The 26922-nt window shown below is 36.6% G+C and overlaps 4 protein-coding genes across 4 annotated transcripts; all 4 read right to left on the reverse strand.

The window, feature by feature from the left end:
* Positions 1 to 624: 624 nt before the first annotated feature.
* LOC18047056 (cytochrome b5) lies at positions 625 to 2559 on the reverse strand. Its single transcript, XM_006444710.2, has 4 exons — positions 2483 to 2559; positions 2198 to 2321; positions 1243 to 1309; positions 625 to 1146 (listed from the first exon to the last, which is right to left on the reverse strand). The coding sequence occupies exons 2-4, from the start codon at positions 2273 to 2275 to the stop codon at positions 896 to 898; spliced, it is 396 nt and encodes a 131-aa protein (XP_006444773.1). The 5' UTR covers positions 2276 to 2321; positions 2483 to 2559; the 3' UTR covers positions 625 to 895.
* A 2909-nt stretch (positions 2560 to 5468) lies between these two features.
* LOC18047057 lies at positions 5469 to 8575 on the reverse strand. Its single transcript, XM_024188988.1, has 5 exons — positions 8240 to 8575; positions 8054 to 8099; positions 7194 to 7828; positions 6865 to 7009; positions 5469 to 5658 (listed from the first exon to the last, which is right to left on the reverse strand). Exons 1-5 carry the CDS (start codon positions 8243 to 8245, stop codon positions 5642 to 5644), a joined length of 849 nt encoding a protein of 282 aa, XP_024044756.1. The 5' UTR covers positions 8246 to 8575; the 3' UTR covers positions 5469 to 5641.
* A 9659-nt stretch (positions 8576 to 18234) lies between these two features.
* On the reverse strand, positions 18235 to 19689 carry LOC18047058 (vegetative cell wall protein gp1). Its single transcript, XM_006444713.2, has one exon. The coding sequence runs from the start codon at positions 19687 to 19689 to the stop codon at positions 18235 to 18237; it is 1455 nt and encodes a 484-aa protein (XP_006444776.1).
* A 4110-nt stretch (positions 19690 to 23799) lies between these two features.
* On the reverse strand, positions 23800 to 26414 carry LOC18047059. Its single transcript, XM_006444714.2, has 5 exons — positions 26178 to 26414; positions 25219 to 25939; positions 24875 to 25135; positions 24400 to 24559; positions 23800 to 24276 (listed from the first exon to the last, which is right to left on the reverse strand). Exons 2-5 carry the CDS (start codon positions 25567 to 25569, stop codon positions 24098 to 24100), a joined length of 951 nt encoding a protein of 316 aa, XP_006444777.2. The 5' UTR covers positions 25570 to 25939; positions 26178 to 26414; the 3' UTR covers positions 23800 to 24097.
* Between the last annotated feature and the right edge of the window lie 508 nt (positions 26415 to 26922).

The raw sequence follows: 26922 nt of genomic DNA on the forward strand, positions 1-26922 counted from the left end.
GCATGAACGAAGCGAAGAGCGGAGCTTTTAACACTTATTTTGAGTAACTTAAAAGTGTAAACTCATAAGTTAAAATTAACCATCCTACCACAAAAACTTCAATTTCTAAAATTCATACAAACTTTAAAATCTTAAATTATGTTCTTTTATTACACAGTTTTTTTTTTTCTCTAAGGAAGAAAAATAAAATTTAAAATAAAAGTATGAATTATAAAATAGGTGGGTGTAAAATAATTAATTTATTTAAGCGTTTAATTAAAATTTCGTTGAAAACAAAAAATGAATTAATTCGTGTTAATTATGTAGGCAATTTCAAAATTCGGAGAGGTTTCGAAAGGATGGTCTCAAACAAACCACAAAGGCCTAATCTTCCACAACACAATCTCAAAACTCAAAAGTCCTTCTGTCCCGAAATAAGCTGAATGCAAAAGCAAGTTTAGGAGAACCAAATGTTATCACGAAAGCCAAAAACCTGAGAAATCCTGAAAGCTAGCAAATTGGCAATAAATCAATGAAGGTATGAAAGTAGGTCATGGTAGCAACCTTAATAATGCAAGTCTACGACACAATAGGCCACTGCATCAGACTTGCGCTTGCAGAACAAAATTCTGGATGATTCCGAGATTAAACATACAAGTGATAATTACTAAATATTTCACAATACAATGATTTTTTTTTTCTTTTTTTGCGTTCAATTTCACTGTATTATTGCTTCAGTATAACTTTTATCACATCCTTCAACGAGGATGCACGAAGCACCAATTATTATTGCTACACATAGTTTAGTATCAAAACAAATCCTGATACCAAGTGCCAATTGAAGTTCTAATACTATAGGATAGGTAGTAAACTAACGAAGAGGTATCTGGTTCGGTTTTGCAATTCATACAATGCTTCACTCTTCTTTCTTGGAAAAGTAACGGAAAGCAAATGCTATGCCCAGGATCAACATCGGTACCAGGAACTGTAGAATCTTTGCTGCAGATCCAGTGTCTTCGGGACTATTAACTGCTTGTTGGGGTGGAGTGTACTTCCTTTTTGCTGGAACACTGGAGCTATCAATCTCACCAATGTGGTATTTTTCCATCATCTCTCTGGCAGAATCGCTGTGACCCACATCTTCAAAGTCGTCTGTTGCATCCTTCTCTGCAAAATTTATGGTGGACATATTAAGTTGCAGTCTTCGCTGTACACCATTTAATTATGAAATGAAGCAGCAAGGTTGGTAGAAGAAGATCTTACCAGTAGCAGCTAGCAAGACTTCATCACCACCAGGATGATCTTCGAGAAACGGAGTCACATTATAGACCTGATACAGGGCTTCTGAAAGTTATACGCTATTTAATGGCTTGTTGAATTGAAAAGCAAAAGTATTACATGAGGTACCGGATAGATGCATGTCCTGAAATTGTCAATGATCTACCTCAAACATACATAACAAATTTAAAAAGAAAAAACACAGAGGGATTAGAACAAGCTTGGCCAAGCGATCTGGCCCCTGATTACAACTTTTTCGTATGTTTAGCTCTTCACAAGTGGCAAACTGCAAACTACAGTATTTTATTCCCTGTAAGCTATTTTTTAGTTCTTATGCAAGACATAGAAGTCTTGAATCATATACTTGAATTTTATAAATCAAACATTATAAAACACTTGATCGTACATTCAGCAGGCATTTGCAGAATTTTCCTTGAAGTTCTTCACTGAAAAGATAATAGATATTTCTTATTCCTCTACGGAATACTATAGACGGTAATGAAAATTTTGTCAACAAATATCATGAATTGTACAGACTTTCAACAGCATGTTACCATTTTCTAATTCTCTCACCAAACAATACATACCACAATAAAATATTAGTAATAATATCCAGAAGAAAAATGGAAAAAGAAAATAAAAAAACCTAAAATGAATCGTAGAGACTTTCAGTCTTTCAACAGCATGTTTCTCTCATGTTCTCACCTCAATTTGGTCCGAAAAAAATTTACTTCTAGATCTTTAATCTGAACAGTCTATCTACTGGATCAAAATGATTCTTAGATACAGCTAAATATTAGATTAAAAAGTACAACTTTTTTTGTTCTCGACATGCAGTAAAGAGAATAAGAACAGAAAAATCCATGAGATGAAGGGAAAATAATAATAATAATAACAAATTAACAAGTAAAACAAACATCCACCGAGTCAGATGAAAAACCTTTCCAGAAATTACAAGCCAACAATCATCTCTATTATTGTGCTTTGCCACCTCTTGAAAATCATGAACTTTGGCCATTCTTTTCTGGCTATTTCAGCTACTGCTCACGCAGAATCAGAATTATCTATTAAAGTCAACATTAACAGTCCGTAAGAAACACAGGATTCAGAACGGAAAAAGAGACCACTTATAAGAAATTTTAAAGTGATATATTTAAATTGAATCTATAAAATTACAGAGATAGATAAAGATCAATCAATTCAAAGAGAGTGAGGCTTTTCTTACAGGAGCTTGCAGACGGACAGACAGACAGACAGACAGACAGACAGTCAGAGCTCTTTGTGTGCTATTTCTCCCCTTTGGCAGTTGACAATTCAAACATCGATCGTCCACCATACCACACGCCTATGGATGGCGCATTTCGGGCCTGGGCCGACAATTTAGAGGGGCCGGCCTGGGCGTGTCATCACGGGCCTGGGTCAGAGTTGGACTTCCACTGATTTTCTGAAATAAAATTTTAATAAAACTAAAAGTAGGGAAGAAAAAAAAAAGAATTATATCACAAAGTATAAGCTTCAATTGATGATCGAACATATATGTGAAACGGATATTAAAAATAACGTGAACCGCTTATATTAATGAAGGTGTAATGGTTATCACATAAAAGGTATGGCAGTTAATGAAGTCATTAATTCGTTTTTCATACAGGGTTTAGAATAATGGTCATTAATCCTTGGTAAACCATAGAAGGAGAGCCATACCACTATCACTTATAATGAAAGAAATGCAAAGCGACGGAATTAACGTCAGAAAATGACCCACACATTGCCTGGTGGGCTATTTGATTCACTGCAACTACGTTTCCCTTCACTAAAAATCATGGTCATTATGCCATGGGCAGCAAAAGGAATGAAAATTATTAAACATGAGGAAGCACTAGTAAATTGTTAATAAAAGTACCACAGAACCTCCATTCAATGTTTTGATCTGTGAAATTTGCATTAATTTTTTTTTTTTGATTTTGATTTTTTTATTTATAAAATATAAAGACTATGCTTTTCCTACAAGTCCATACCTAGGCCCATTTTTTGCTGGTTTTAAAATTTTCGACCCGCGACTAGAGGGAATTGTAATGTGGGCCCGAGCCAGCCGGGCTTTTTTGCATCTCTACACTCGCCTATTTTGTTAGTTTTATTGTAATTCTTTTTTACCAAGTTTTTTTATTGGGGCAACGATGTTTTCCTGCTGCCATCCACTCCCGAGAAATAATTATAATAGATGCATATTATTTTTAAAAAAATTAAAATTTAGAAATTTAATTAAATTAAATTAAATATCTAAACTATTGGGTACAAGTAGGATAAACTCAATACAACCAAATACAATCTAATCCAATTCACCCAAATTTTTTTATTTTAAAAACTTTATCAATTGGCTGATTAGCTTGCTTGCCTCTTCTTCTTTTTTTTTGCTTTTACTTTTTCTTTTGTTTTATAATAATAATATAAAATAAATATAAAATTTTAATATAATATAATGTTATTTTTTATTTTTACATTATAATTATTAATATAAATTAATAATATTATTATTCAATAATATTTTATTAATTTTAATTTGTAATATTATATTATATTTTTGCCTTATAATTTATTAATAAGTTTATAATTTAATATAACATAATATATAATTTAAATTAATCAAAAAAATTAATATAGTACAGTATAACATCAAATATTGTATAACATTATTATAATACAATGCTAATTCAATACTACATAATACAATACACCAACATCAAAATAATGCAATCAGCATAATACAATACAGTGTGTCAAATGCATCATAAGGGTTTCTCAGTAATTCTTGTTAATTCATTCTAATTCTAAGATAAAGTAAACATATAAATGGCACTACAGTTCATTCTCATTTCGATTTCGATTTTTACAGCTAAAATAAACAATTTATTATAATTTTCATTCCTTATTTTAATTTTAGCTTATTACAATTCCAACTCATTCTGTTTTCAGACTATTTTGATTACTGATTAGTAAACGCACCACTAGTGAGTTGACTTCTTTATCCATTAGACATTTCCTAATTGTTTCTCTTCTTATTTTTTAGAGTAACGGTCAAGACAATCATAACCTTACATATATAATTCTCTCAAGAGCTGAAATCATTTTGAGAAAAAATATATGCAGATGATTATTACTTAATAATTAAGAAAAATAAAAAAAATTAAATTCTGTCTATATACTATTACTAAAAAATAAATAATATAAAACCTTTAAAAGCTAATAAGAAAACAGATTAGAAAGATAATCTTTATCCAACCCCCTTTTATTAGACCGACATTTTGGTAATGCGTGCTATATAATTCCAAGTTAACGTCAGCTCCTAGTCCAAAATCCAAATAGGGGAGGTGAAAGGATAGAAATCCCATAATTCAATTCCAAGGATTAAAGATTAGGAAAGATCCGGATCCAACAACAATACAAACTGAACCGAAAGTATGGGCTTTAAGCAAACATATTTTTTTTTTTTGGTTTAAACCAAACGATTTCCGGCGACCGCATTGGGCCCCGACTAATTCGGATTCGGGGTGTAGTCACAGTTAAGGCTCTTTACCCCTCCCAAATGGTGTGTTTAGTGGGGATCGAACCCGAGAGCTCTTCCCACTTACCCAGCCTGCGTTGCCAACTGAGCCACAACCGTTTTGGTTTTAAGCAAACATATTGATAACACATGGAATAGAAATGGAATATACTTTGCTTGACATGGAAGCGTTGGCACAAGAGCGCAACTGCAAGCTGAGAAAGTGAAACTAATTGCCCAATCCGATCCATCACCGCTTTAACTTTTACACTGGCGTCCGAAAGTGTTGAGAAGACTTATTAAAATCGAAAATCGAAATGATTGATGAGACAAAAGCACATGAAGTATCAGGGCAATTGATGTGGGTGGGTGTATTAAATTATAACATACCTCTTTCTAATAACTGTTAATAACAGGGACAAAAGTGGTTTCGTGGCTGACAATTAGGATTAAAGTAAGTTTGGATCTTCATGTTTGTCTAAATTGCACCATTATCATGCTCACAGTTGTTTCAGAGCCGAATTAAAGAGATGCATTAGAACGTTAATTATTTGAAGCATGAACCATCAACCCAGTCATGTAGCAACAACTAAATTAACGCCAATCCAATATATACTAATACTACGTACAACAACAACCGAAACAACCAAAGGGGAGGAAAAAAAAAAAAAAAGGAAGCATAAATTACAAATTAAAGCAGAAAATCACATTGTTCCACCATCCATGTGCATGAACATACTTGAAAACCTGACTGACATAGAAATAATCAAGAAATTATTTAACAACGTAATAGTCCCGGAAGTAAACATTTCTAGCACGCCGGCTAGGTCAAACACTCAAAGCTAATCAAACAGCCGTAGCATCTGCAATCACGATAGAGGAGAAAGAAATATTAGTAAGTAACAACAAGAACAATATGAAAAGTATGCAATGCATGATCAAAAACACATGAAGATATCGAAATGGTGACCATTAATAATATATATGATGAGGAAAAGGATAATGGTTGGTATTGGTGCCTGAGACCATGACCCTACCTATCAATTAGAAGACATGACTAGCTGGGCATGTAGGGAGATTATCATGGCCCGTGAGCCAGAAAAGTCGTTTGATCATCACCATTTGCTTTGGTGGATTAGTAGTATATTTCGATTAAATTGGCAACTTTATAGTTGTATTTATCTTTCGAGTTATTTTCGGAAAAGGGACCCATTAGGACTAGATGAAATGACACTGAGGACAGATTCAGCTTCAGTTCTCTGACCTGTCCATACATTTTGACATTCAGATCCGACCATGCATACTATTTGGGTGAATCTGTTAGCAAAAGGCTCACATAATACAAGAAGATGAAGAAGAGGCAACTTATATCGTCGTAGTATATGTGTGTCTGTTGTGATTAGTGAGTGATGTATGTTCCGAAGAACAATCTCACTGTGAATCAGGTCATTTATCCAAAATAATAGCGGGTGGAAGGGTCAGTTTGTTCAGTCACTAAGACTAACCAGTCATTTGCTTATTTGTGGTTATTTTTCGTTATTTGCTCAAGCAATGGGCGCCAGAGAAACTTGGAAATCATGCAAGTGGAGGGTTACATAAAGTCAACAGTATGTATGTACCCTGCTTTCGCTGATGAATTTTGTTGCATATCCAATGATTAGATACTCAAGATCGATAGACTTAGCAAGGTAATGCAACCAACTAATGTATATATGACACATGTAACCAACTAATGTATATATGACACATGTAATTGAATCTAACGTAGCCACCACTTACATGGTGATTTTTGAAGATAAATACACACAAATTATAATATTATTTACTTGTTATATGATTGAAATAGTATTATTAATTGATGTATTCTAGAATTTCTTGTTGGGATGATACTCGAGAAATGAAATCTTCTCGTTAACTACAGACATGAAAGACGTGGTCACAAAGTGGAATTTAGCACGCAAAAGCTTGGTCTTTATGTATATGGTTAAAAGCTAACCATATAATGCATTATGAGAAGTTAGCTGAAGTGAAAAATAAATTTCGTATAAAATCTAAAAATTAAGAGATACCTGCAGGAATTTGAAGTAAAGAAACTGATTCACCAGCATGGTATTTGTTGCCAAGACGTTCAAGAATGCTGGCCTTGTTTTGACCATCTGGGGCCTTGCCTTCAATCTCGGGATGGATCTTCCTCTTTAACATCCTCCTCATCATCTAATCATCATAAAAAACGATAATGACTCGTATAAATTTATCCGTAAGTGTTTGTCTCTTTATGAGTAGGCCAAGGAGAAGAAAAAGGGAAAGTATACCACATCAACTTCTTTGAATAGTAGATTTAGATGCATGCATGTATGGATGTATATACACAAAGAGAGTAGGATTAATTAATACTCACTTGGTGTAATTTCTTAATGGGACGTGAATCCTCTTTAACATGAGGAATCAGTTTCTTGGCAAAGGAAAGGCCATTCTTTGTACGAACAGACTGCTTTTTACCAACATTTGGTTCAAATTCATCCGGATTTGGCTTCTTCTTAGTATCAGAATCCTCATAGAACAGGTCTGCAAGTGTTGTTCTTCTCTTTTTCCCTTGATCGATATCTGTGGCGTCAATGTCAAATCTAGGGGAAGCTACAAATGGAGTTATTTGGACACCAGCATCAAGGGTTATGATCACATGATGATCAGCTCTCTCATCATTTCCATGAAGATCAGCATTTGATGCAAATGCTGTGAAAATCAGTGGGTTCACTTCTTCATCTTCAGCATTAACGCTGTTAACTTGATCATCATCATTATTGTTGTTGACAAAATCAAGCACTTCACCTTCCTCTTCTCCACTTTCACAGATGAAAAATTCTTTTTGTTGGTTGTCTGCTTGTAGAGGATCAAAACCAAACGTGCCAATTGTTAGAATTCCATCTCGCCAGCCATCCAGCACATCCACAAGGGCTACTTGTTCCAGTAAAGCTTTTGTGTTGGTGTCAATCGCAATGGATTCAGTTTTCTTTACATTTCGAGCAAAACCATCTGAGCAATACAGAATTTAATTATCTCACCAACTTAAGCCATCCTATAAGTAGGTGTAGTCAAATTGATTTAAACATATAGGTCACATTTATGCTTTGCAAAAACCATGCAGCACCATAGAAAAGTAGCATACTAACAAATGATTTCAAAAAAGAAAAAAGAAAAAAGAGTACTTAATTAACCACAATTGTGACATTAAATAAAGAAATAAAAATTAAATCAAACCTTTGAGTATGTTATGATTGAACTTCCGGTGCACCCAGTTGAAGATCTAACAAAAACAGAATCAGCAAGAGAGATGTGTAGATTAATCGAGTACTCTAGCCCAAAAACAAGTACACTAAGAAATATAGAGCAAATTAAGCGAAAGGAAGGTTATGATAATTAGCAATATGTAGTCCAAATTCTAACCTTCATTTTCCCAGCCAGCAAGTAAATTTCTTTTGGTGAGCGGTAGAACGGTGCTTTGTCAAAGCGAGATAGTATGAGGAAAACGATTACGGGGGAAGAACTAAAAGCAAGCAGCAGGGGCCAAATGGGTGGAAGATTTTAGTGGCGACAACTGTCAAAGGAATGTGGGGTCTTAAGTCTTACCATACTTTGTGGGTACATGGCATGTTTGAGGAGCCAGCATGTTGGGTCTGTGTGGCATGATCGATGTTCCGAAATTCTCGAAATGATGTGCATTTCCATTACACTTCCTCCTCTCACATCTTGTTTACTGGGGTTTTTGCACATCAATATATATGTAGTGTTGGGACTAGTCCTTCTAAATACCTAACTCCATTACCATTAGTTAGCTGTTCATCTCATCACCAACTTTAAGATGTATAGTAACAGAATTATATTCGTATTACTTTTTCCAAGATTTAATAGCCCGTTTAGTTCCGACAGAGCAAGATTTTCTTTTTTGGACTAATTTACAACCAAATGATTAATATGATTAAACACAATCATATAGGTATTATACATTGAACATGACTAATAAAATTGGTTGGCCGGTCACTCCTTTTATGCTTGAGACCTTGGTATATGGCAAGATATGAATGTTGTTCAACGAAAGTAATCATCTCAGCATCTCAGCATTAGCCTAACCTTGCAACTTTCAGTGACGCTAATCGTATATCACTGTGCTTTGTTGTTAATGCTTCAGCCACTGTCATAGAAGTAAGCATATACGCTACACTCTATTACATTCCCTTCAGTTTTTTGGTTGGGTACAGAGCAAATTTCTGTTCTCACTTATTAGCCTACAAAAGAACTAGTACCAAAACTATTTTGTGCTTGCCTGTGGTGACATTTGGAAGAGATATAAACTAATCAGCTCCCATAATCACACAGTCAGAGGAAGAATATTCATTGAAAACGAAAACTTAGCTGGAAAAATGAGAAACAGCCATAGAAGAAAGAAGCGCTGGTGTTTATTGATGGTGCTGTTATTTGACGCTAGCTACTTGTCCGGTTTATAGCATAGAGCCAAAAGCCTTCAAATAATTAATCAGGATGGTTGGGCAAGGACTGTGGCTTCCTGGGTCCTTGTTCTTTTTTTAAATTATGAAATCATGAGTTAGCACAATGACTAACAACGTAAAAGTTGATCACGTATACTATAATTCCTCATAATAAAGGGAAGGAGAGGGGGTGGGGGGGGGGGGGGGGGGGGGGGGGGGGGGGGGGGAGAACTTTCAGACACTAATACCTACTAGCATATAAGAAGAATTTTAGAAGTTCGATCTAATCTTCCCACCTGCCTAATCTTTTTAAGTCCTTAAAACCATGTAACACAACCTCCATCTCTGCCATAGAAAATGCTTAGGATTCTAGTTTAAGCTAGAAAATTCCGAGATGTGGGTCAGCTAAATTTTGGTCCCTCTACATTACAATCTATGCACGTAAACCTTTTTGGAGTCGCAACAACTGCAAAATTGAATAAATAAAAGGGTTAGATCTTCAAATGTTAAATTGATGTTGCACAAAAAAAATTTCTTGGCCGGAAAAGTTCAGGAGATTTGCGGTCCGTGTTTCACCTGGATTCTGAAATGTGCTTCGCTTTTAGTCTTTCTAAATTTCTATACAACACCCTTATCATCTTCTTTGCTTTTACTAGCTAGCTTAATGTCCCACCCAAGCTCACTCATAAATTAGTAAAATTTAAAGATGATTCTGTTAAACTAATCCTTTTGTCCACTGTGATATTGTTTTTAGTTAAAAAAATTAAGAGACATGTTTGTACATCTGCCAAACGCATCAAGTCAGGCAAATTTCATTATCTTCTTTCCCGTCAACAACCTTTTTTGGGTAATATCGCATCAATAGAAACCAAACCTTATCCCAATAATTCATGCTAAATACTTGTAATTATATCCCCAGAGAGTTTCATGAGGAGAACCGACTTGTGCCGTCAGAAATAATTCCTGGATTAATTAACGATTCAGTACTAACTCAAATTAATTTAATCGCGTACGCTAAAATTCTAAGTTTGTACAGCCAAAATCGTTTGCTCTATTATAGGCCTCCATATTGGTTGAGGCATGAGAGTGATTCAGAGCCATAAATTTTTAAGAGCCAGCGGCCATCAGTCCATATCATCCAATGCACATGCCTAACTTTGGACAACACGAAGACCCACTAAAAAGCTCGGTAGTATTAAACATCATCCCACTGGCTGATTTCTGCTTGACGAATCTTATGGGATCCACTTCTTGTCTTGTACAAAATGTATCCCGAGTAAGGTGACCGTCCTCTTCAAAGAGTCAAACCTTTTCTCTTTCAATAGAATTTGATACAATTGAAGGTCCAAATTATTATTTATTCTATTTTAGACAAATATTTCTTATGATTAATTGGAAAGAAAGATCACTCAAAATACTAATATTTCTATTTTAGACAAATATTTCTTGTAATTAATTAGAAAGAAAGATTACTCAAAATACAAATAATTACATCAAGTTACCACGTAAGAATAGTAATTTACTTATAATGTTATGACACAAAATTTATATCTTAATTGTCGTGATGCTAATTAAATTTAATATTTAGATGAGAATAATAAGACATTTATTATATCACATAGCATTATGAGATAATGTCATTTCATCCATCATATCAATCGATATACAAACTTTCTAAGTTTTTTACTATTAATTTTGTAAGGACACCTCCTACGACGAAATGAAAAGAAGAAAAAGAAAAAGAAATTATGTAAAGAACGTACCAACGGTGGGCGGGCCCAAGTTACCAATTGTTTGCTTCTGTGTGTTGGCCCAAATTAACAACCAATCTCGGGGTAACCGAAGCCGATGCTTTTATCCTAAGTTTATCGTACGTTCTTGGCTCTTGTAAAAACCGTAATCAATAAAATAAAGTGATGATTGCTGCCCTTTGATGTAGTTTCAGCTATGACTAAAATAGTGAATACAAATAAGGGGTTTTATAAGGAGTTTTGAAGGGTGCCAATAGCTCTATTCTTGTGACCCAAAGTGGGCGAGAATTGGGTCGACAAGTTTCTTTTGACCCAAAAGCTGAAAGCAGAAGCAGAAGCAGAACAATGTTTCCGCTAAGAAATTTCATTTGATTTATTTATTTATTTTGCATAGGAACCTCATGCGTAAAATTAAGGCGGCGTTTGTTTTTTTGTCTGAAATCTGAATAGACCTGAATTAGTCTGAATTCTGAATAGGTCTGAATATCTGAATCTGAATAATATGTTTATTTTTTCGTCTGAATCTCGAAAAATAAGTATTAAGTTGTTTGTTTTTTTCAACTTAAAAAGTTGAAAATATGTACTTTTACATTTGTATCCTTATTAAATTTGAATGTCAAATAAATAATATATTAAATACCACAATATTTTAACACTTATAAGTAAAACTATATTCAAGTGAATACATAATTATTTTAGAATTTTAATATATAAAAGACCATAAATTTCAAATTTTATCGTATATAATATAAGAAAGAAAAAATAGAGATATTTTTATGTGGGGTAAATATCTATGGGTGAGTTTTGGGATAGACATGAAAAATAAATTATAAAACAGGGATATTTTTGACATTAGCCAGTAATTGACTTAATTCATATTTATCCATTAAGTAAAAAGCCAAAAAAATTAGCTTATTTTATTAAGTCAAAATTATCTAAAAATTCTCATTAAGTTATAAAAACAAACACCTCTAATCAACTTTGTTGTAATTAAGAGTAAGAAACCTTAATTCTTATACCCAAGAAATCACCACACACTGATCTTGATAAGGCAAGAATGAAGGATCAATATAGAAGTCAGATTAAGAATAATGGTATTTAGCAGAGATAGGATTTAAGATAGAGTAAAGCAAGAAACAAAATGCAAAGGGGATTATAGAGGTTCGGCTTTGCAGCTTACATCCTCTTGAGAAACAGAAGCCATAGCTTTTCTTTATGCTTTAACAGATTACAAGTTTTTGAGTAATTGCTACAAGGAACGATTTATCACTGAGTGTAGCCCTCAAGGCTTTATATACACCTCGGAAGGGATGCAGATATGTAAGCTGTATACCAGCTCTCGTTCTGGGTTTGTTTCAACAAACCCAGCAAACTCCCGCCAATCTTAACTGTCAGTAACAGCTCTTCAAATTGAAACGGCATCAACAACTGCCGTTTAACTTAAGCTTGATTGTGCAAGTCACGTGCGTTACTTAAGCCTTTCGTATGATAGATGCTGATTGTCATACGGCAGTGTTATCTGTATGTTTGCTTTGTCGTTTCTTATCCAATTCCCGAAACGACAAAGTCGTCTCCTTCAGAAGGTTCTGATTCAGGTTCACATTTAACAATCTCCACCTTAAATCTGAATCACAGCACTCATATGACTTCTTCTTCTCGAGTTTCTGTATCTTCATATTCTACAGATGCCAGCTAAGTCTAAGCAGTGCTCAAACTTAGCCATTGGAACTGGCTTTGTTAACATATCAGCAACATTGTTACTGGTATGAACCTTCACAAGCTTCACAGTGCCTTTAGAGACTTCAAGCCTTATGAAATGGAGCTTGATGTCGATGTGCTTGGTCTTTTCATGATGGACTTGATTTTTGCTCAGACTGATAGCACTTTGACTGTCACATAGAATTGCTATGGATGATTGCTCATACCCCAATTCATTTATCATGCCCCTTAACCATATTGCTTATTTGAAGGCCTCTGCAGCAGCTGTGTACTCTGCCTCTGTTGTAGATAGGGCCACTACACTTTGAAGTGATGCTTTCCAACTGATTATGCAGTTATTAAGGGTGAAAAGAAAACCAGTGAGTGATCTTTTGTTATCTAGATCTCCTGCATAGTCAGAGTCAACAGAACCCTCAACCAGATTGTAGTTAGCTCTCTCCCCTCCATACAGCAGACCATAGCTTGTAGTCCCTCTTAGATATCTCAGTATCCATTTCACAGCCCTCCAGTGTTCCTTCCCTGGATTTGACATAAACCTGCTGACCAGGCTTACAGCATATGACAAATCAGGTCTTGTTAAGACCATTGCATACATTAGGCAGCCCACTGAGTTAGCATATGGTGTTTTCAACATTTCAGTTTGTTCTGATTCAGTGCTAGGGCACTGCTGACTTGATAACCTGAAATGAGTTGCCATTGGAGTGGACACTGGTTTACAGTTCAGCATTCCAAACTTCTCTAAAACTTTGTTGGCATATTTTTCTTGTGATAGAAACAATGTCCTGGCTGTTCTGTTCCTTATCATTTCCACACCTAAGATCCTTTTTGCTGGGCCAAGATCTTTCATGTCAAACTTATCTTTGAGTTGTTGCTTCAGCAGATCAATCAACTTCATGCTTTTACTGGCCAGAAGCATGTCATCAACATACAAGACAAGATAGATCACCTCCTCCCCATAGGTCTTTCTGAGATATACACAGTAATCATAACTGGATTTCTGAAAGTTCAGTTCTTGCATGTAGCTGTCAAATTTCAAGTACCACTGTCTGGGAGACTGCTTGAGCCCATAAAGAGATTTTTGAAGTAAGCAAACCCAATCAGGATGTTGAGTATTCACAAAACCCTCAGGTTGTGACATTACAATCTCCTCTTGTAGATCACCATGTAGGAAGGCTGTTTTAACATCTAATTGTTCAAGATGCATATCATAAACAGCTACCAATGACAGAATAATTCTTATTGATGTGTGTCTAACTACATGTGAGAAGACTTCAGTGTAATCAACCCCTTCCCTTTGGGTAAAGCCCTTTGCTACCAACCTTGCTTTGAATCTCTTGGGTTCAACATCAGGGATTCCATCTTTTATTTTGTAGACCCATTTGCAGCCCACAACTTTCCTCCCTTCTGGTTTTTGAATCAATTTCCAGGTGCCATTTTTATTTAGAGAGTCCATCTCATCTTCCATGGCCTTGATCCATTGAGCTGATTCTTTACTTGCTACAGCTTCTACATAAGTTTTTGGCTCCTCTTGATCAACCTCCTGTGCTGCTGTCAAGGCATATGCTATTAAGTCAGCATATCCCAATCTCTCTGGTGCTCTAACTTGTCTCTTCTGTCTGTCTCTGGTAAGCTGATAATCTTGTATTGAGATGTGCTCTTGTGATTAAGCACTAGTCTCATCTAAGCCTTGAGTTTCTCCAGTGTGACTTGTGTTCTTACCATCCTCAGTTTTTGACAGCTCCACCTCAAAGTGAGGTGTCTCTGCACCTAGGATTTTCTGAATTGTGCCTTGAGTAGAAGTCTGATTTTTTTGCATCTCAGACTCATTGAAAATCACATCCCTGCTTATTATGCACTTAGGTGGTTTAAGGTCTACACACCACAGCTTGTAACCCTTAGTTCCACTAGAATACCCTAGGAAAGCACATTTCAATGCCCTTAGTTCAAGCTTGCCCTGCTTAATATGTGCATAAGCAGTGCAGCCAAAGATTCTCAACTTGGTGTAGTCAGCTAATTTCCCTGACCATACTTCATAAGGTGTTTTAAGTTCTATTGCAGTTGAGGGGCATCTATTTATCAGATAACAAGCTGTACACAGAGCTTCAGCCCACAATGTCTTTGGCAGCCTTGAATGAAATAGCATGCATCTAACTCTTTCCATTAATGTTTTATTCATTCTTTCTGCCAAACCATTTTGTTGTGGTGTGTGCCTAACAGTTTTGTGTCTCTGGATTCCACTCTTTTCACACAAATCATCAAACTGTTTATTGCAAAACTCAAGTCCATTATCAGTTCTAACCCTTCTAACTTTCCTATTAGTTTGAGTTTCAATCAAGGTTTTCCAGGCTTTGAATTTATCAAAAGCTTGATCTTTGCTCCTTATTGGATACACCCATACCATCCTAGAGAAGTCATCTATCATAGACAAGAAATAACAAGCTCCACCTAGAGATTCAATCTGTGCTGGTCCCCATAAATCCGAGTGAATATAATCTAAAGTACCCTTAGTATTATGCACTGCAGTTTTAAACCTGGTTCTTGAGGACTTTCCTAGGACACACTCCTCACAGAATCCAACAGTACTTATCTTATCACTCCCTAGAGCTCCCTGTTTTTCTAGTTCTTTCAACCCACTTTCACTTACATGACCCAACCTGAAATGCCACAGTAATGTTTTGTCTTGATCATGTTTTATCACTACCCCAGCATCCCCAGTTATTGCTGTTCCTTGCAGTATGTATAAACCATGCTGCATTACACCTTTCATCAGTATCAGAGACCCTTTAATAACCGTTAAGGAGCTTGATTCAAGTCTGATACAACACTCTGCCTTATCTAACATGCTTAAAGAAATTAGGTTTCTTTTAAGCTATGGAATATGCCTTACATTATCAAGTTCTCTAATTATACCATCAGACATTTTCAATCTAACAGAGCCTATACCAATGACTTTACAGGAAGCATTGTTACCCATCAAGACTTTACCTCATTCAAAGGGTTGATAGCTACTGAATAAGTGTTTATGGAGGCACATGTGATAGGTGCAGCCAGAGTCAAGAACCCATTTACCTTCAGTTTCTATGTTTGAGGCTACCAGAACACCAGCAGAGTCATATCCCTCATCTGAATCTTCAGAAGCAACAGCATTATTTCCATTTCTGTTGTTAGCATCCTTAGGCTTAATTTTTCTCTCAGGGCAGTCCCTTTTGAAGTGACCTTCCTTGTGGCAGTGGAAGCACTTCAAGGTTCTGTTCTTAGATTTTGATCTTTCTTTCTTTTTGCCTTTCCAGCCATCTCTCTTATCTGATCTCCCTCTTACTGTCAACCCCTCACCATCTTTTGTTTCTGATTTCTTAGAGCTTTCTTTGGAACTCAAAGCTTCCTTGACATCCTGCATAGCCAGAGATTGTCTACTATACAAGAGAGTGTCAACAAAATGTTTATAAGAGGGTGGTAATGAAGATAACAAAATAATGGCTTTATCATCATCTTCAATTTTCACATTAATGTCTTCTAGATCTAAAATGATCATATTGAAGGCATCAATGTGAGTAGTTAAAGAGCTGTCTTCTTCCATCTGGAGTGTGTAGAGCCTTTTCTTTGTACTCAATCTTTTTGTCAAAGATTTCTTTGTGTACAAATCCTCTAGCTTCTTCCAAAGGCTTGCAGCTGTTGTTTGGTCTCCCACTTCTCTAAGTACTCCATCTCCTAGACTTAGGATTATAGTGCTGTGAGCTTTGTCCATGGCTTCTTACATGTCTTCATCTTTGACTTTGCTGATCTTTTTCGAGGTTCTTGGATCTTCCAGCACTTCTTCAATTCCCTGGTGAACCAGCAATGCTCTCATCTTCAGCCTCCAAAGATGGAAGTCATTTTCTCCCGTGAATTTCTCCACATCAAGCCTCGGTGTTGCCATTTTTGCTCGCAAGATTCAGAGATGTGAGCTCTGATACCAATTTGTTGTAATTAAGAGTAAGAAACCTTAATTCTTATACCCAAGAAATCACCACACACTGATCTTGATAAGGCAAGAATAAAGGATCAATATAGAAGTCAGATTAAGAATAAGGATATTTAGCAGAGATAGGATTTAAGATAGAGTAAAGCAAGAAACAAAATGCAAAGGGGATTATAGAGGTTCGGCTTTGCAGCCTACATCCTCTTGAGAAACAGAAGCCATAGCTTTTCTTTATGCTTTAACAGATTACAAGTTTTTGAGTAATTGCTACAAGGAACGATTTATCACTGAGTGTAGCCCTCAAGGCTTTATATACACCTCGGAAGGGATGCAGATATGTAAGCTGTATACCAGCTCTCGTTCTGGGTTTGTTTCAACAAACCCAGCAAACTCCCGCCAATCTTAACTGTCAGTAACAGCTCTTCAAATTGAAACGGCATCAACAACTGCCGTTTAACTTAAGCTTGATTGTGCAAGTCACGTGCGTTACTTAAGCCTTTCGTATGATAGATGCTGATTGTCATACGGCAGTGTTATCTGTATGTTTGCTTTGTCGTTTCTTATCCAATTCCCGAAACGACAAAGTCGTCTCCTTCAGAAGGTTCTGATTCAGGTTCACATTTAACAAACTTAATTAATTAAGTTAAGTCACTTTAAGTTATTAAGTTAAAAAACAAATGTCACCTAAGTCTCCATCTTTCCGCATATTGAAGAATTACTAATATAGATACAACCGCATTCTCAAGTCTGCTGCTCAATCTTCAGCCAAGAAAATTGGATATGAGACTAGTTTGTTAAATTTTTAATCAACGGATTCTATCAGAATCAATTCCTTTTTATCAATCAAATAAAAATGTTTTTCAGGCATCCGTTACATATTTTTATGTAAATAATTACAAGATAACCTACCAGTTTATCTGAATTATGACCCCTTACTTAGAGAATATAGCGTCGAATTGTTATATTCAGTACGTGAACTGCAACATTATTATCTATCATAGTGGTTCATCTTTGATACTGCTACTTTATTTGAGATATAATAAACAAAACAAAACAAAAAATCATAAAGAACAGGGTCTTGTCATTTCATGTCAATGAAATGATTTATTTATTTTAATGCAGGGCAAAAAAAGATTAAAATATATCAATCTTTGTCAGAATAATGACATTATATTATTCGCATATGAAGACTCTTTCTGTAATGGGAAATTTATCATACAATAGACGAATTACATTATTTAATATTTATCATCAGGACTCTTGGTGAGAAAAACTGGCATCCTAATAAACGACACCTTATTACATCACATCCCCATTCTTGCATATTTCTCACACTGGTCACAGAGCATGGCACAGTCTTCATTGCATCACACAGAAGGTGGAATATAACAATGAGGAATCAGTTCCATGCTCTCTTTCTATCATCACTCAATCACTCCCATAGAATCATTTATTTTGGCCTAAAATAACTGAAACGCAAAAGCAGAACTTTTAAATTTTCTTGCTCGCAACTTGCAATGGTTCTCTCTAGCTGTGATGGCCATTGCCTTTGTCTTTGACGTGGAATCCATTACCAGAAGGCTTTCTTGAAAGAGAAAGATGCACACCAGGATCATGATGAGAGCATGAAGAATGGAATACAATCGAGTTGTTAACACCTTGCACGTTACTATTCATGAATGCACCCATTGGAGGAGGAAGCATTGCCGCCTTTGCTTTGTAATTCTTGTCCTTCTTGGACTTCTCTTCATCACTGCTGCTGCTAAAGCTGTGCCATCCGGTGCCATCGCTCTGAGTTTTAAGGCTTCCCTTGTTGTGGAGAGTATGAGGGGTGCCATCAAAAGTATGTTTCAGGGGAGACCTGATCACTTCCATGAAAGCACCTTTGTTCTCCCCTGCAATTGTTATAACCCTCATGCCAACCTCATCGGAATCTGAAGAGAACTGCTTGCGGTGAACTTTCCCATTTTTCGCAACTTCCTTGTGCACCTCGTGATTCCCACGATGTGCATAGCTGCTAGGCTTGTGAGTCTCATCGAAATGGTTTCCAGTACCATTAAACCAAGACTTGGGCTTTTCACTCCTAGTTTGAACAAGCACGGTCTTTTGCTCTGTCTCAGCAGGGATTGTAGGCTGAGTCTCGGCTTTGGATGTAAACTGAGGAGGTGGTAGGGTCAAAGGAGATGGTGGTGGGGCGGTAGCTTTTTTATAAGGCGACTGAGGTGGGGTCCCGTCAGACAGTAGAGTTCGAGGACCAACTGGTGCTGGACTAGGCACACGAGGAGGAGAAGTAGTAGTACTTATGGCAGCTGTCACCGCAGGCTTTGGTTTGGCTGGAGAAGTTGGAACAGAAAATGTACTTGGCGCCGGTTTGGGCGGAGATGTTGGAACACGAAAGGTAGTTGGCGCCGGTTTGGGTGGAGATGTTGTTATAACAGGAAAGACAGTTGGCGCCGGTTTGGGTGGAGATCTTGTTATACCAGGAAAGGTGGTTGGCGCCGGTTTGGGTGGAGATGTTGTTATAACAGGAAAGGTTGTTGGCGCCGGTTTGGCTGGAGATGTTGGAACAGAGAATGTAGTTGCCAATGGTTTGGGTGGAGAAGTAGTGACCGCTGGTTTTGGCGGAGATGTTGGCATTGAAGAGGTGCTAGGTAGCTTTGTGGGAGAAGGAGATGATACTTGAGGTTTAGGAGGTGATGTAGTGGCTGGAGGAGATGGGGGACTCGGTGATTCTCTGGGGACCGGAGAAGACGGAACGGAAGTTCTTCTGATTGGAGATGTTGGAACTGAGGAGACCCCAACAGCTGCTGGTGCTGGGATAGATTCTAGAGGAGGCTGCCCCATTGGCCTAAAAGGGGCACGAATCATTGGCGGCCGTGGCTGGGGAGCGGGGGGCTCAGGGGTTGGTGTAACCGGTGGGGCTGGGCGACCTATGGATGGTAAACGGAACCATTGACGGGGTGCTGGTGGTTGGGTTGCCATGACCAAAGAGAGAGTTTGTGCTAATACTTGTTATAGGTAACTACAACTTTAAATCGAACAAATGCATACAAATGCGGCCCATGCTAGTTGTTATTTATAATATGGTTTATGAGCAATGAAGCTTCAACTTGGTTGAAATTGAAACTACTGATAGAGAGCCATGAAAATCACACGCTATTACGATGAAAAGAAAAGCATCGGATTCAGCTAGCACCAACAGCTGACAAAAGTTCACAAAGCAAGATTGGTATCAAACTGTCCTCAATTAAAATAGTTTGCTGCTTTTTTCTTTTCCTTTTTTTGTCAGCCATGATGTGGTCTGCGGTCTCAGTAAGACCTACCTCAATTGAATTTCAACTAGTTGCCCTTAAAAATTGTGAGGCTACTAGATCCTCGTCATTTCGATTCTTTAATCAAGAAGCAAGTTAGCAAGAATATTTAATCTTTTTTTTTTCAGTTTCTATTCACACGTTTAACAATTGGTTAATCAAAAGTACATGGTAGTGCTATCAAGGTGTCATATTCTGCTAAATAGTGGCTGCTCTTGATCTTGTCCCAAAGGAAAAAAGAAAAAAGAAAACGAGTACAATTAACAGCCATGGATCCGCTGCATATTACTGGACGACTGCCTGGCATAATCATGCTGTCATTTCTCTTCTTTCATGCACCACAATTCATGATCATGCTTGAACTTCACATAACTGACTGTTATAAGATTCCTGCAATCGAAGAAAGATGTTGTTAGTGTCGTCCTGTTGACTTTGCTTGTTGAGATTGTGATGCTGTCTGGTGTCCACTTTCCCTTTTTCTGCCATTTTCTCTTTAGAATGACTTGAATGTACGGAAGAGTGATTTTCAGCTTTAATTAATCAGTAGTTAAGGTTTTAATTTCCAGCTATAACATTCAACTGTTGTGCTAGTGAAAAGGAAATCTAGCGAATGAGAGAGGCAGCAGCAATGTTGATTGCGACGAAAGATTCTAAAGCATACCTATTGCTAGGTAAGAGAAGAAAAGAATATAAAATGTGGGGCCTTGAGAGATTCTGTATTTCTTACTCTTGTGTCGGTACTAGAAACCGAACGCTAAATTTGAAGCTGCCAACGACCCAGTGGCAAAAAGCCAATGCGATGTTGCTTACTGCTTAGCCGAGAAATTCTAGAATATAGGGTAAGTCTAGAATCTGTGTTCACGAAGTAGCCTCCCCAAAATTTCTCTGATATCTTGTGGCTCAGCACTTTGCTGCTTCATTGTACACAACATTTTTGCAAGAAGGGAAGGGCAGACAAAAATACAATACAATTTTGTGATTGTGCATGTATCAATCCAGCTAAAACTGTCGTTGATCAACTATTTTTTTAATATTTTGTTTTGTTACACAGCAAAACATGTCCGTACTGGTCTTATGGTGTATGAGAACATTAAGAATGAAGTATCCAGATATCAAATAACATAGCCTAAAATGTGGTGGAGATAAATCAAACACAAGTGTTGGCTTAAAGAGTAATATAATCTTGATTTTGATGATAACAAAAAATATGGTAAGTGGTAATTTAGGAAAAATATTTTTGAATCTCATTAGTTCTCAAAGGTTAATAATCATTAATGTGAGATCAGTTTTAAACGATACAAGGATATGCTATTCATGTCAAAATTCAAATGTGAATAACACTATCTTATGTTACGTTTCATTTTTAGGGATGGTAAAATCCGGGTCCGGGTCCGGGTTTAGCCTTTCCGGATCCGGACCCGGATACTATTTTCTTTTCCCGGACCCGGATTTTAACCCGGATTTTTTCACCCGGGTCCGGGTCCGGGTTCAACCCGGAAAAATCCGGGTTTCCGGATTCCGGGTTTTGAACCCGGATCAATGAATCAATATTAATTTCTAAAATTCTAAAAATAAAAAATTAATACATTTCTAAACAATAACACATTTAGATTAATCAATAAAATTAATTAAAAAAATAATATTAAAATTAAATATCCGGGTCCGGGTTCCGGATGTCCGGGTTAACCTAAACCCGGACCCGAATATATCTGGGTTATTAAAATTTATTCCGGACCCGGATTTTTTTATATTCCGATGCGGGTTCAACCCGGCCCGGATTATCCGGGTTCGTCCGGGTCTGGGCCGGGTCCGGGTTATTTTGACATCCCTATTCATTTTCATAATTCTTATAAAGTTAGTGTGTTGGATTTTTTCATGATTAGGCATTTAAAAATCAAATTTTGCAATGATCATGACATTTAAATATATCTTTGTTTTCATAAGTTATGTTTTCTATACTTGAAGAAAGACAGAAGCTAAACCTTTTATCTAAATGAATCTCATCTAAGTGAAAGGGCTGATTTAAATAAGTCTTAAAAAGTTTTAATGAGTCAAAAATATATGAATAGTTTTGTTGGTTTTGGTGCTATTTCCAAAAATCTGGAATATGACCTATTTGATGCAGTTTCAAAACTTGTTAGGCACTTTCATAATTATATAGAAGTTTGAAAACATAGACTAAAATGCCAAACTTTTAAAGCTAAGTTGAGCCAAAGCGGCGAACCGGTTTGTTATTGAATAGGTTGTCCGATGAGCAACCGGCAAACTAGTTAACCCAAAGCAGCAGATTGATTTGTTTGAAATCCTTTAACAATAACTAGCCATATTAGCAAAGCAGTGAACTGGTTTCACAAAGACCTTTTTTAATATTTCTAAATTCTAATAGCTAGTTTTTCTTCTATATTTTCTTCTATCTATATAAACCTAACTCCAAATCATTTTCTAAGGCTGGTCTACACTAAAATTTGATAATTTTAAATACTCTTGAGCTTTCACTTGTTTATCCACATAAATCCATGCATGCTTGAGCTATCACTTACCTCGTTGTAAGGAATTTGATCTTTTAAACTTCATTTCAATCTTTCAACGGAGCAATTTTAAGTGTGAAAAACACTTAATTGAAGAGGTGTGGGATGTAAACCTTTGTTGCAAAGGTTCATTAATACCTTTGAAGTCAATGGTAATTTTTGAACTCTCAAGATATAAGGCTCGTTTTAGTAGAATTCTCAAGCTCAAATAGCTTGAAGGCATGAGCGTAGGCCAGTTGTCGAACTATGTAAAAATTCAGCGTGTTTGTTTACTTGTTGTATTCGTTGTTGTTGGATTATAGTAATTGGTGTTGTAGATTGTGGTTCTTATTATTGGAGAAATTTTTAAAACTCAAATCACCCTTGTGGGTTGTTTAGCTAGAATCTCAACAAGATTCTAGAGAATCCCCATGGGAAATTAAAACTTTATTCAAAAGATAATTAAACGCATTGCATAAATAGTGTATTTATAATAGAGCAAACCAAAGTAAATTCAACTAGAGAAAGGGAATCCCATTCCATCTAAATAACAAAGGAATACTTAAGTTCTATACCAAATTTGAATTTAATAAGAATCTAGTTTATAAAATTAGATAAGGTCTCTAAAATAATAAATCCTTCAATATCCTCCTCCTATGTCAGTCTCCTCAACTTGGAAAAAAAAGGGTCATTGGATTTTCTTTAACAAGATGGCGGATCATTGGCAGATAAAACTTGACAATCAGAATATCCATCTTCAGTTTCTTTGTAAGAATCAACCTTTGCTAGGGTTGATCTTGATCTTGATTCTTATTTCCATCAAGACTCCCATCAACCACATATCAGTTCCCAAAATTGAAGCTGTCATGAATCATATCCTTGAATAGAAGTTATTAGAATAGATCTTGTACGGCAACCGTAGTAACTGCTGCCACTAGACCTCTCACTCCTTAATCTTTGTCAGTTGTTAGGAGAGCATGTAACTTGAAGGTCAAGAATGGAAAACATGGCCAAAAAAAAAAAAAAAAATGAAGTACAAGGTTTTTTTATTTATTGAAAAGATAGGTTCCCACCTAAATGACAATAAATACTCTAATCTCATACTAAATATGACTCTAATAAGAAATCTAGTTGACAAAACTAAAAAAAAATCTCCCTAATAAGGAAAAGAAAAGCGACAAACACAAAATCGAAAAGAAAAGCGACAAATACAAAATCTTTCTCATTGGAATATGAAGTATTCAATAAGTAACAGTATCCTTCACTGATGCAACCTTGTTACTTATATTATGAAAGAAACACCGATGAAAATTCCATCATTTTTGAGGGACTCAAAATACAATGCACAATTTTGCACTTTGATTTAAGTGCACAACAGAAAAAATAGTCTGCTAGGACAGAACATTGACTATATTCTGTGTCCCAGAAAATGATACAATCTACACAATCCAAGGAAAGAATACATGAGATTACAATCTGAACCACATGTATCATATCATTGAAATTTACAACCAAAAATACTACGAAACAGAGTACATCTAGTAGGTCAATCTCTTATACAGTAGATGTAAATCAAGGCCATTTAGTAAACTCAAGCACTTTAAAAACGATATCAATTCCAGTAGGAATTTGCCATATAAATAGCAGAATATTTAATGCATTCAAGGCAATGTGAAGATTCCTCGCAGTCTCACTCCCTTTCTGCATTGCAGGTACCAGAGCTGCCGCCAGTGCCCACAGCACAGTAATGGCTGTTGCACCAAACACAAAACCAGTAAGATCAAGTATTAGTCATAATCGGACCAAATGCATTTATTTCGCCATTTTATATGCTGAGTGTTTAGCTAGGCAGGAAATGCAAACTTGAGGTTTACCTGCTCCTGCAAACAAATGGGGGCCTGGAAATAACTTTCCTGCTCTCAAGTAAGTGTTGACTCCTCCACCAACAGACTCCAACACCCCAAAGCCTAACAATATCGATCCTGCATTGTAGTGTCTATCCCTGTAAGACCCTTTCAGTAACTCCTTCCTCTCCTGAATTATTTAAAGCACCAACGTCTCAGATAGTGATAGTCTATTGAAATGCGTTAGAGCCAAATTTCATTTCATGTCACTACAATTAACTAGTAGATTCAGTTCACTAAACTCAAGGACATCGGTACGCACAGAGAGTCTGCCAATAACATGACAAAACCCTTTTGTTTCAAATAAAATTAATAACCATAAGGTGAATTCTATGTTCTGTAAGTGAAGTTACTGCATGAATTTTAAAAATACATCTAGCCAAATGTCTAAAATGCATCTTTGATGTTAAAGTAGTAGTATGCACACACGGCGCGAGAAGCCTACCTCAGTGAGTTGCTGAATTTTAATTTCAACAGGTGATGGGGCTGTTTCCGCAGGTGCTCCATCAGGAGTAACTGGAGTAGGCTTCACTTGCTTCTTGAGCTCATTAATATCGGTCTGGATAGTCCGAACCCGCCTCCATTGCCAGCCCAGATACCCGGCCCAGAGAGTGTACACGAGCAAACTACCCATAACAATGGGGTGCACAAGTGCAACACTCCTGCCCTCCAAAATTCCAAATTCCCCATTAACAGCAAGCGCATCCTGAGAGACCATCAGTCGTAATAAAAATACTACGAAAATTACCGATATAAAATGCTAAAATTTTGATAGTAGAATTTTTTTACCTTTGTATCTAAAAGGAATGGCAATGTGATCGTTGTAACGGGAAGAACAGCTGATTTGAAGCGAACAAGGGTCTCATTGACGAGTGTTTGTTGATTATTCGAGTCTTTACGGATACAGTTTAGTTGAGTTGAGGTGGAGAGCTTTGAGCCAGATTGGGAGTGAGAGTGTTGTTGATTCTGGGCAAGAATTGGAAGTCTAAGAAGGCTAAGCGTGGCCGCCATGATACGGGATAACAGGGCTATGAGAGAAGATAAGGAAGTGGGAATCTGAAGATGGGATTGCCCCTTAAAATTGGTTGGCTTTTGCGCGGGCCCCTTTTGCAACGACTTATTAACTTTACTTGGCAACATCTACATGGGATCAAACGTTTCTCCCCCAGGTGGCACCAGAGAAAAATAGTCTCCCTAAAGTCAGGAGACGTGTCTGTAGTCTGTACATGCGAGGGAAACTGGAAATTAATGTTGTGGGCTGGGCCGGACTCTGTAACACTTTTGGTTTTGGGCACTTGGGCACAGGCCCCAGCACAGCAGTCTGCAGCACGTGAAAATGTGTAATAATGATCGAGGGTGTGCGGTTCCGTTTTTTGGTGCGTCACTGTGCGCGTGTTGAATTATAATTAGAAGAGCAATGCTGTGTGGGACTCGGGCAATCCCCCAACACCAGATATTTTGAGCAAAGCGGGCGCGTCGTTGTTGTTACATTGGAAAATACGCTGCCGACCTGCCAGCATTTAACAGAAGCAAAGCAACAATAAAACTTAATTGCAGAAAAATATGCAAACCATCATATATGACGGCGCTCTGGAGCTTTCAGTTTGAATAGAGCAATAAGCGCAAGAGATGAAGTCGATCGATTTACGTTTAATTCGAAAGATAAGATAAGATAAGATAGGGTAGCCCAACAATAACTACATGACATGGAATGAAAAACATGAATTATTATATTTGATCTGCCTAACCTTGCTGCACAACTGCCAACTGGATTGATATTAATCAGAGTTCCACCTCGACTCAACTACGTCGTCGTCATCGACATGTGTGCCCGAGTGCATGTCGTTTTCTAATTTCTTTCTAGCAGCACCGAAAAAATAACAAAAACGAGATGGACTCTGCAAACAATAGTTTCAAACTAACAATTTTTTATCATGAAAAAATAATAAATAAAATAACCCATAACTTTACAATCCCTCTTCTGATTTCACACCTCATGAAGATTTTGAAAAGTTTTCACTCAATAACATGTTTAAAATAAAAATCTAAAATTTACAACCAAAAAAATTATGTTCAATTCTTTTTTTTTTTTTAATTTCTTTCTTTAACAAAAGATCAAATTCCTAGAAGTTTCTGAAAATAGTGGAAAATAACATCAAATCTCATTTTAACGATAGAATCTACCAAAAAAAGAAAAAAGAACGAAGAATAAAGAAGAAGGAGAATCTCGCCAATAATAAACGGACACGGCATCTAACTAGAACAAGTTCTGAAGTTAATCCCATCCAAAAGTCCGCGTGTCCTGATGCATGGATTTGATAGTGGATGAATTGATCCATGGAATGAGATTTCAATTTTGTATTTCTGGGCTATTAAAATCATGTTTCTTTCTTTCTTTGTTCGCCGCTCCACGAATGCTGAAATGCTTTACACGCGCGCACGCACATTCAAACAACATCTTGGTTTAAGATAATGTCATTTTTCGATAAAGAG

This window comes from Citrus clementina, unplaced genomic scaffold (assembly GCF_000493195.1).
Source record: "Citrus clementina cultivar Clemenules unplaced genomic scaffold, Citrus_clementina_v1.0 scaffold_3, whole genome shotgun sequence".
Classification (NCBI taxonomy): Eukaryota; Viridiplantae; Streptophyta; class Magnoliopsida; order Sapindales; family Rutaceae; genus Citrus; species Citrus x clementina.